The sequence below is a fragment of the Limulus polyphemus genome, unplaced genomic scaffold, assembly GCF_000517525.1.
Source record: "Limulus polyphemus unplaced genomic scaffold, Limulus_polyphemus-2.1.2 Scaffold3051, whole genome shotgun sequence".
Taxonomy (NCBI): Eukaryota; Metazoa; Arthropoda; class Merostomata; order Xiphosura; family Limulidae; genus Limulus; species Limulus polyphemus.
Genome location: NW_013668661.1, coordinates 75,133 through 86,896, shown reverse-complemented (window position 1 = coordinate 86,896; position 11,764 = coordinate 75,133). Strand labels below are relative to the sequence as shown.

Sequence of the window (11,764 nt, the reverse complement as noted above, 5' to 3'; positions counted from 1 at the left end):
CAGATCCGACCGATGTACTACCAGACCGATGAAGAGCAAATGTGAGTTCCACCAGTGTAAAGGGGCGATTATAATCATAGAGACAATCAGCCCAAAAGGAAAGAGGCGATCACTCTGGCCGAGACTTGATGGCCAAAAAGGCAGGGGAAGAAACAGAAGTGCTAGAAGCACGAAAAAAGCTGTGGCCGAGAGCCTCAGCAATGCTCTGGACATCAGCAACTTCCTGGCCATACCTCGCAGTGACTTTCCGAATCTTGTCCCATACAGTTTTGGAACTGGTGGTAGAAGAAATGCTAGTAGTGAACTTAATCCAAGGCTCCTTTTGGCTTTGACATTGAACCTGCCGAGCATGGGCTCCCTGATAAACAATGCAGTTAGAAAGAGAAGGATACTGTCGAAAGGTATCCCAGGCCCGTTTTTGAGCTTTCTGTGCCTCCTGGTAGGCAGGACTCCACCATGGACGAGGATACCATGGAAAACGTGTCGAGGTCTTAGGAATAAAATGAGCAGCTGCCTGGACAATACAGTCAGTCACCGCAACCACACAGTCGTCTATTGATGGCAGACAGACGAAGGCAGGATCAAGTTCAGAGAGAGAGGTGAAAGATGGCCAGTTAGCCTGGTGCAGCTTCCACCATGGCACTAGGGTCGGGTGGCATCGACCATGGCCAACCTCCCTCATAATGATAGGAAAATGATCACTGCCCCATGGGTCACTGTCAATCATCCAAGAAAGGCGAGTGAAAAGTGAAGGGGAGCAAATCGAGAGATCAATGGCAGTAAAAGACTGACTAGGTGCATGAAAATGAGTATATGTTCCAGTATTGAAGAAAGAAAGGTTGTGATCTGAGAGCATACGCTCTATGGAACGACCCCTCCCATCAATATCAGTACCACCCCAGAGGAGATTGTGTTCATTAAAGCCTCCCAGAAGTAAAAATGGAGATGGCAAGTGGTCAATGAGAGCATCAAGGTCCAAATGATCATAAGTCTCCCCAGGAGAAAGGTAGATAGAACAAACAGTGATGGTACAACCCAAGGAAACACGGATGGCTACAGCCTCCAAGGGTGTATAGAGTGACACAGATAAGGAGGGCACATGCTGGTCGACCAGCAATGCTACCCCTCCGTGCACCTGTCCATCACACAACCTGTCACTCCGGTACAAAGAAAACTGCCGAAAAGTGACTGTATCGGCAGGTTTCAGAAATGTTTCCTGTAAGGAGAGACACACGGGATGATAGGAGTCAATCAAGGCCTTAATGTCATCGAGAGTAGAACAAAAACCTCGACAGTTCCACTGTATCAAAGTGGCCATTTTTATGTAGGTTTAGGAGAACAGGGTGGAGAACCCTTTGTTTTATGACAACGCCATTTTTCTTTACTAGTCGGAGGTTGATCGACCTCCATGGATCCTGCCCTTGATTGAGTGGGCAGATCTCTGTCATCAGAGTGAAAATCCAATGACTGAGGATGTGATCAAATGATCGTCCTGCATTTAGAGGCCAAAGAAGGACCCACACTGACACCAGAGGCTTGTGCCCGAGGAGGTTGACCCAGGCAGTCACCGGAAGGAATAGTGGGGACAGAGATTGGAGTAGACATAGAACTATCAACTCTATTATCCATGGAGGGTAGAAGACCTCTCACATGGCATGAAAAAGACTCCGATGGAGGCACGGAAAGGTCTGTCTGCACTCCCACTGTGGCAGTGGAGCATAGTGCAGTGGCATATGTTTGAGATGTAGTAGGGGACAATACCTTCTGAGCCTCTGGATAAGAAATGTTGTGAACAGTCTTCAAACGCTGTACCTCTCTCTCCTCCACCCACTTAGAGCAAGACCAAAAGTAAGAGGGGTGGGAACCACTACAATTAACACAGTGAAGGTCCAGTTTGCATTCATAGGCATCATGGTCCTTGCCACCACACTGAGCACACATCACACAGAACCACGACAAGATGTCTTTAAATGACCGAACTGCTGGCACTGAAAACATCAGAGAGGGTTGGGAATATAGGGCCGTACCTTACAGTTCAAATAACCCTCCTTAACAGCGGCAGGTAGACGTGGTAATGAAAATGTCAAAATCAGAACTGAGGTCGGCGCCATAATATCATCTTGACGACTGGAGATCCTTCGAACTGCTGAAACTCCTTGGTTGGAGAAACCAGCAAGGATCTCTGACTCGGGGATAGACTTCAAGTCCCTCTCAACAATAACTCCTCGTGACTAATTCAAGGAAGCATGGGGAGTAATCTCAATGTATATCCCCAATGGCCTTTGAATTCAAGAGGAGTTCACTGTGCTTAGCTGTGGATGTTTCAACCAAGATGTCTCCAGAACGGAGCTCCTTAACTGACTTTGAAGAGCCAGCAAGCCCTTCTGAATAAAAAAGGGAGACATTTGTCCTAAAGATTTAACGGATAGTGAATGCAAGATCAGAAAGCGAGGTAGAGGTCCATCTTGTGGTGGAGACTGCTGTTCAGAGTCTTCTAGGCATGGTCGTTTACCAATAAGCAGAGTTTTTACTATTTTTTTATTTGGCTTGGGGGATCCATAATTAAGGAGAAAGATTCAGTGCCCACTGACCCCACCCGCCATGGAGTCCTACGAGGGAACAGAATAAAATGTCAAACAAGGACACTGCAGCAATGCCAGGGTTTCGTGAGCACTATACCCAAGCACCAACATCAGACACAATGTCCACAACACCCTTTGAGAATGCCCAACACTGGTACTCAGTTGACCCTAGCCTGAGTGGACCAGCCAATTGACCCTGGGGAGGCCACTCCAAGGCCACCCGTCTACAGAAATTCAAGGCCATAGTGGTGTGTTGCAGTGCCCCAGACACTACTCAACCACCAGGATCCTCTCCTCTCCTTCACGGGTTGCCACTCATGGCAAACAAGTGGGTGGATGTTTAGATCCCAGAGGAAGTAACTGAAAATAGAAAACCTTCCCTGGGAGGTCCCCTCACCACGTACAGGAATCCACTTCGAGGGGTACTTCAAGGAGCAACTTACAATAACTTTACTACAGATTACAGAAGTTTATGCTTACTTCTAAGAACAGCACTCTAATAATTTTAATACAGATTAAAGCACCTTATGCTCACTTCAGGGAGCAGCAAACTCCCTAGTAAGTTTATAATAGTAAGTGAACTTTTGAAAAAACAATTACTAAAATATATTGACCACGTTAATAAAAGTTGTAGAACAGTAGCAACATTACAGGGGGCAAGGAGGGCATTTACCCACCAATTTTTTCTTGCCTCCCCAAATTTCATCCTATATACATAGAGCAAATGTAATATGTATAACAAAAAACATGTTCACAGATGCACAAATGTTTTATGGGATGTTTTTTCTTATATGCTAGAAATCAGCCAGATATATCCTACAATAATAGGTATTCCCTTTAACCCTACATTTTTATGGTACTTCTGCACTAAATAATTATTTATTTAATTAAATAATGCTTGAAAGAACACAGCACAATAACATGCAAAAAGCAGAATGTCTCATAACTGTCACAATTTTTCTGGTGTTGTAGCTATGCCACAAATGTCATTAGAAACTAAGCAAAGCTGGTCGATATGTTTCCTGTGGAAACAAAAGTAAAACCAAAACTAAACATTGTATGTTGAGAAAAAAAAGAAAGTAGAATAATATGCCATTTCAAAGGCAGAACTCTTGTTTTTCTATTGGTTATACATAACAATAGGATTAAAAATCAGAGAAAACAATTGGCAAGTTCTAAAAGGAAGGACTGAGAGGTGGGTATGGCAAGAGGGGTCTGATTTTCTATTTGATAGCTTTGAAACTAATTAAGATGGAAGGCCATATATATATATATATTACACTTTCCCTGAGTGATGACAATATTATACTGCTCCCCAAAAAGGGTTAAAAAGAGACCTAGGCCTACATTTCTTAAAACATTGATAAATAAGGTCTTCATACTGGTTTTGCGGTAAGCAATTGTGACAAGCACAGGCTCGTAGTGTACCAAGCTATCTTCTGCACTTTTACTTTGTGTCTCAGTACTTGTTACAAGGTTATTTTTCAAGTTTCTTGCTCAAGAGGTCATGGGTATCTTTAAATTATGCATTTTACTGTTGTTAATTATTACATGAAGCTGGTGTTCCACAAACACATGTAGACACATAAAGTCTTACTATTGAGAAAATGGATATCAGAAAATTTTGCAAAACCACAGGATTCCCAGAAGATGAATCTATCAAGGAGACAGGTGGACCAAGCAAGAAGCGCCAAATGACTAAAGATGAAATAGTCATACCTGAAGAGCCAACAGAGGATAGATTATTGAACCAAAGCAACAGTGTGGATACTTCTGATCAAGAACATGAAGATATATTGGGCAAACCTGCTAGCACTGGAGAAATACAGGAGCTGAGCATCAGCAGTGGAAAATCAACTCTGCCTAGACCACTCTTGAATTAGGTGGTCCACCTGACATATCTCAAACGCCTGACAATGAACCAATTCAACCTGGTCTTAATGAGCCCTTCTGCTTTCCAAAGACTCATAGACGAAAATTCGTACCTAAATGGTATAAAGCATATCCTTGACTTTAATATTCAAATTCTAATGAGAAAGTTTATCGTTTTATTTGTTTTTATTTTACTACAGGTGCTAAATATCAAGATGAGCAAGCTTAGGTGTCTGAAGGGTTCAATACATGGAAAAAGTGCATGGGTGAATCTCCAAAAAATAATAAACTTCTCAAACACAAGCAGTCTGATACACATTTCAACAATGCATGCAAATATAATGTTTATTTAGAATCAAAGCTTTCTGAAAGCTCGCCAGCTGATTGTGGAAAACATAGAGAATAGATCAAAATACGTGCAAATATATTGAGGCTTACAGCTGACTAAAACATAGCTCAGAGGGGTCATCATGAAAGAGACATAGCTGAAAATAAAGGAAACTTTTTGGAAATATTAAACTTCTTAAAGATGTTACCCAGATCTTAAATGAACAATTGTGTGAAGGACCTAAAAATGCCAAATATACTTACCACAGTATACAAGATGTGATTTTGGATATCCTCAGTGATATAATTTTGGACAAAATAAAAGAAGAAATAAGATAAGCTCAGTACTTATCAATCTTATTTGATGAGACTAAAGACCTATCCAAAAAAAAAAGCAGAGGAGTTTGGTACTTTAATGATTCAGAAGTTCCTGAAGAATTTCTTGGTTTTAAAGTCACTTATGAACTCGATGCAAAATTGTTGCCCAAATATTTTCTGAAAGAGTTAAAGGACATCAGACTTGATGTCACAAACCTGTCACTGCCATTTAAGCGGGTCAACAGGAAATTAAACAAATCATACCTCAAGCCATCTATATTCACTGTTTTGCTTATCATCTTAATTTGGTCATCGTAGAAAGTGTTAAATCAGTTACCCCTGTGGCTGACTTTTTCTCAATGCTTCAGACTTGTTACAATTTTTTTAAGTGGTCCTAATGTTCACACACAATGGATTGCTTTCCAAATAAGAAAATATATGCACCCAAATGAAAAGCCAGTAGAATTCCAAACAAAGTTGGAAACTTGATGGGCTTGCCAGATGTGTGCTTTATGTGAAATTGTAGCACAGTTTGACTGTTTTATTAAATTTCTACAGCATGTTGACATAAGTGACAGCAATCGAGACCATGCATTAAATGCTGATCCATTTTGGTGCAACTTGACCAGACATTCCTATACTGTATGTTGTTTATGAATGACATCTCACATGAAGCAAAAGGAGCATCAGATATGCTGCAAAGTTCCAAGTTAGATAACTGGAAAGCAGCAGATTTCATTGAGAGTCTTATAGCAGAGTTGCAAACTACAGGTGAGATAAGGAAACTGCACATTATTTTCAATGTTCTTATGATATTATTAACAGAAATGACCTAAATGCCATCAAACATGGGTGACTTTGTAGTTCTAACCATACTTTGGAAGCAGGATGCCATAACAGATTGATCTGATATTAAATGAGCCATTTTGTTTCCAGCCATTGATAGTTTTCTTGGAGAACTAAAGAAACGATTCAGTGGGGAAAATTTCCTAATGCTCTGCTCCTTTACAGCAATTGAGCCCAAATCTGAAAAAAATTCCTCGATTTTGAGACTAATAAACATCTTGCAGTCCATTATACATGGAATCTTGAAGACCTACAAATGGAAATGAAGCAAGCTAAGAGAATGAACGAGTGTTCATATGAAACGTTTGGAACAGTCGAGGAATTTGCAGAACATCTCAAACCCCTATCTATGGTTTTCACTGAACTTTACAAGTTTATAAAAATAGCAATAACTCTCCCAGCTAGCATGGCTGGCTATGAATGAGCTTCAGCAAACTAAAACTGATCAAAAGTCACCTTAGAACCAATATGGCAGATAAGAGACTGAAGATTCTAACAGTAATTAGCATGCACAGAGACTGTACTCTTTCCATTGATCTTGATGTTGTTGACAGGTTTGTTACTAAGTTTCTAAATACAAGGTTAATGCTTGCTTAAAATCGAACAGGAGAATTGCTTTGGTTGATGTCTTGGTAAGTTCATGCTTTTGTCAATTGATCATCAATCTGTTTTTAAAGTGACTTGTTATTCCCCCACCCACCAAACAAAAATTGCTAGATATGCTACAATGGTCGAAAACCTTCTGAGTACTATAGAGTTTCAAAACTCAATACAAAGTACTTTTTAAAACCCAATATTGGCTGAATGTAATTTAGCATGCTAAAATTTGGTGGAAATAATGAGTCATTTTAAAATTACATGTGAGTATAAGATGTCTTGTTTTGCCCCCCAAAAGTTCCTATTCAATAGGAGCGGGATCCTAACACGACTATTAGAAGTGACTTATTATAAGTTAAAAAAAACATTAAAGTCTGCTATAAATAGTAGCATCTCACAATAATACAATATGAGGCAACACTTTTAACAAGTCTACTATAAGGGCAATACCCTAAGAAAGTTCATTACTAATGGGGTGCCTTATATACACAAGGAAACTAGAAGTGGAATAGCTACCCAAGTAAGGATATTATATACTATAAAATAGTTTAAACTCACCTGATACATTGTAATGATACCATTAGGTTTATTAGGTGGGGCCCATGAAATTTCTATGCTACTATTTGTCCTCGATACCAGTTTAATCTGTGTAGGAGGTCCAGGCACTGAAATATATAAAGATGAATTAAGATATGATCATGCATTAAAAAAGTCAAAAGACTTCATATTCTTACATGAGTGCAAAACCTTCTGGTTTATAAAACCAAAAAAAGATACAGAGAAACCGGAAGTGAAATAAAGTAAACAAAACCAATTGATGATCGTATACAAAATATCTAACAAATTGATAAAAGTTGCTCATGAACTACAAATGGTTGAGTACATTACATTTAAATTACTTTTAATATGCAAATCAGCAAGTCACTTAAAAACCATAGCTGATGTAAAGTTGCTATGGAGCAGCATGTATCTGATTTTCATTTTAATATTGTCTAGCATTTCATAGATAGTGTAATGCCATCTAAAATTGATTGCTATGTCAAGACGTAGAGCCATAAAACAAAATATGGTTAGACAAAGAGACATAGACTGTAAACGACATGACGAAGCTCCAAAATTATTTTATTATAACATACTGAACTTCTAAATAACAAAATATACAAACTATTTGATGAATTATATGAAAATATCCAAACAATTTGATGAATTTCAAGAAAAACTTTCAAACTGAAGATGAATAGATAATATTCTGTACAGAAAACAATGTAATATAATACATCATTTGGTAGACTTTGTTAACTTTGGCTTTTTATTGGTTATAAATAATATAGTATAAAAGGTCAAAAAGAAACTACTGGCAATTTGTGAAAGACAGGTGGACATGACAAATGAGTCTGATTTTCTAGTTTATGACTCTGTAAACAAATAAGATGGAAGTTTATAAAATTATGCTCTGCCTTAGTGATATATATATATATATATATTATAATGAGTAATTTGTGTTAATTTCCATACTTCTGAGTAGAGTAGAGGGAAGACCTTGAGAACAAATGTCACAATTATCATACTAGGGGAGATTGAGGATTTTTAAAAATATTTCTTAATAAAAATAAGAACTTAAAACCTACATAATATTAAAACGTGATTTATTAACTATGTTTTAATGCAAAGTTCATTTATATACAATGACAATAAAGTAGTTTAATTACAAATTGAATGTAACTTTTTTTGTAGTTAAGCACAAAGCTACTCAAAGGGCTATCTGTGCTCTGCCCGCCACGGGTATTGAAATTCGGTTTCTAGCATTGTAAGTCCGCGGACATACCGCTGTGCCACTGGGGGTTTGAATGTAACTCTATACATTTGTGACATACACACTTTGACCTATGTGTAGTGATAGATTTAATGAACTATATACAAAATATAATCATTTAACTAACACAAAATACCTGAACATTTTTTTTGATTAAGTAGATAAACCAAGGTTAAAAAACTTGTTAAAAGGGAAAAAATACAAATATAAGTACTTTGCAGGGCATTTTTTTGTAAGTGCTAGATCTTCCAACCATTGTTTGGAAAGAAAACTTCTACATAAATAATTCACACCCAGAAGTTGCTTATACCAAAAATATATAGTAAGGATAATTCAGTTTTTATCTACTTACAGCTCTCCTCAGTAAGAACAGTAACAGTTTCACTCCAGTAACCCCAGCCAACTCTGGTAGATGCTTGAGTCTTTATAAAAGGAAACAACAAAAAATAAAAACTGAAATCAAGGAAAGTTCTGTAATTTTCATCAGTTACAATAATAAAATTATGTTTGAGTAAATTATATTCTACACAGGCCAAAATTATTGTTCTTGCTGGCTCTTGATGTAACTATTAATACTATAAATTTTTCAATGTTTTCTACATTATAATTTTTTTCTACAATTATATACAACTTTTTTTCTTGAAATTATGTTCAGGAATTATTTTTCTAGTTTTGTAGAACTTTTTTGAAGACATTTATAATAAAATTTCTCATTGTTTAAATGCTTTTTTTCTAAGGTTATATTCTAATTTCTTTAAGAAGATATAAGGATTTCTTTATTTTCAAGATTTCATTTAAAATCTTAGGATTAAAACAGATATTAGGAGAAAACCAAAGAAAAATCAGTTTCTACAAAGACTTAATTATCAGAGCAATAAAAATTAAAATTTTCTTAAACTGAAAATATATTTCTGATAGATACTTATCTCTTCTCACAAAAAGCTTTCTCTACTTATACTGTCCTTTGTTGGTGCAAATTTTCACTCAACACTAGCCTTGATACTCCTATTTACCCTCACATATGTTAACATGAGATATCTATATATTAACAGGCAAATGTTTATGCAGCAACCCACCACCAATAGGAGTGTGATACTACCCCTATCGAAACGAGCATCCTCTCTAATCTTGCAGCTGTTAACCACTTCGAGATTGGTCAGATCACAACAAACCACACAAGAAGTTGGAAGGATGGATAGGAAATATGAGAGAGTTTAGTATCTATTGGAAATACATTTTCAGTTTAAGAAAATGTTAACTTCCAATACAATATCTTACCTCTTCTCACAAAAACCTAAAATCTTACATTGAACAGGTGGAGGGCTGTTGAGAAGATGATTCCCCTTTAAGAATTGGCCAAAGGAAAACCATGGGGTGTAAAAAGGAACTAAAAACAACACACCCATGGTAGACCATGCCACTTCTGAGCCAAGTTTACTCTTTGACCATTAGTAATGTGTCAACTAATGGGCAGAAACAATGGAGGGACCCCAAGAAAAGTTACAGAAATAATGGGACCCCCCCATTAGTGTAGAGTGGCTGAGGCATAACAGACCATAAATAGGAATTTGACCTTGACCAACCCATGGCAAAATCTGGAATTGTACATCAGTTCTGTGGTAGCGACCTCTATCTTTTACCTCAAGAACAGGTACTGACAGGGAAGAGAAGCTCCCATACCGATAACTCACCACCACAGGCACACACCTCTAACACAACTAACACCAGATATACCAGGAACCTATGTCCAGCAGATGGTAGAAAGTGGGAGGGCACAAGTGAGTGTACATCTACAGTCTAAAACCTGGTGGCTTTGGGAATGTTTCATCCAGTCTGTGGTAGAAAGAGGGTAACCAACTTTACATATCCAGGAATTCATGTGTATCATCCACCTACAACCAACACCAGGTCCACCAGGAATTGACATCCAGCAGATGGTAGGAAGAGGGATGGCAATATGGGATATATCTCCAGTCCAAAACCTGGCAGTATAGGGAATTTATCATCCAGTCCATGGTAGGAAGAGAGTAACCATCCAAACACATGTGAGGACTTACATGGCTGGTCTGGCTCAAACAAACACCCGATCCCCAGGAACTGGCAGACGGTATGAAGGAGGGTGCCTCAGCCAGAGGGGCAAATTACAATATATATATATGATGGAATGCTACAACCAATACCTGGTGGCATCTGGAATTATACATCAAGACCACGGTAGGAAAAGCATCACACCATCTACACCAGCAGAATGCCACCACCCTACTCTCAACTGATTGGTATTGTGCACACTCAGGAGGATAAGCCTCCATGATCCACCACCCCAGTGGCTAAGAACTGGTAAGTGGCAAGGATTCCCATACTCCACTAGAAGAAGTAGGGAATGAATTAATGCAATGGGTGTCCATGATACCCCATCTTGAAAAGCAGAATAAACACACTGATGGAGTGCATCATCAAACACCTGGCAGTATCTAGAATTATGCATCAGGTCCATGGTAGGATAAGTGTAAAATACCATAGATCATCAGAGATGGGCAGTGACCCAAATTTGCTTTACTCATGTTAGTCCATGAGTGTATGGTTCAGGATGAACATATCTATGAAGCAAACAACTGTGAGGTATACCTACAAGCAGTCCTGCCAAACACCCCATCTCAACGGTGGGCATAATATGACCTGGATATGTGTTATGACATGGTATTTTGATAGCAGAGAGAACATGTTGACAAAGTTGATAATTCAACACCTGGTAGCATCTGGAATTGTACATCAGGTCCGTGGTAGGAAGAACCTCAAAGTCACAGTCGTCTGGCATGATATATGCTCACAGGTCATAAAGTGCAGACTTAAGATTAAGTATACCTGGTCAGACAACACTCGTCACAGAGCAGGATCCAAACATGAAAGAAAGGACCCTGCAAACAAAAGGACTGGAATACTTACCACCCACAGAAAAACAGTTATAGCACTGATGATGTCCTCCAAGGGAAGATGGAAATGTGCTGTCAGGGACAAGGTAAGGTGACAAATTGGATGGCAAGAAAATATGAAAAAGGCAACAATTATCAAGAGAAAGCAAAAAAATGCCAGGCAAACCATTAGAGAGCCCTGAACAGTCATAGGAAATGGGTAGGATTGAAATGGTCATAAAGGTGGGAAATGAAGGGAAGGGAAATGAGTGTGAAGGTAGAACTACCTTCTCAAGTAGCCAAAGTCTTGGGCATAAAGGAACAATCAGGAAAGAGGAGAACAAAGGAAGTATGAAACAAAATATGATGAACAATAATCATGAACACAAAAGAACGATGATGTCTGCATGTCAACAAGAGCAGGAACAGGGACTTCAAGGAAAGGATGGGGAAAAGCATGGAGGACCACATTGAGGAGCCACTTAGGAAGTAGGATGGGA

General features: G+C 38.5%; 1 protein-coding gene across 1 annotated transcript in view; it reads right to left on the bottom strand.

Moving 5' to 3' along the window:
* Nucleotides 1-11,764, bottom strand: part of LOC106468551 (receptor-type tyrosine-protein phosphatase mu-like) — a gene marked incomplete at its 3' end in the record, with an annotated part of 105,953 nt that overhangs the window by 32,785 nt on the left and 61,404 nt on the right. The window contains exons 15-16 of the mRNA XM_013928984.2: nt 8,708-8,777; nt 7,101-7,207 (exon numbers count right to left, since the gene is read on the bottom strand). Of these exons, the coding sequence (XP_013784438.1) occupies nt 7,101-7,207; nt 8,708-8,777 (177 nt within the window). The remainder of the gene's footprint in view (nt 1-7,100; nt 7,208-8,707; nt 8,778-11,764) is intronic.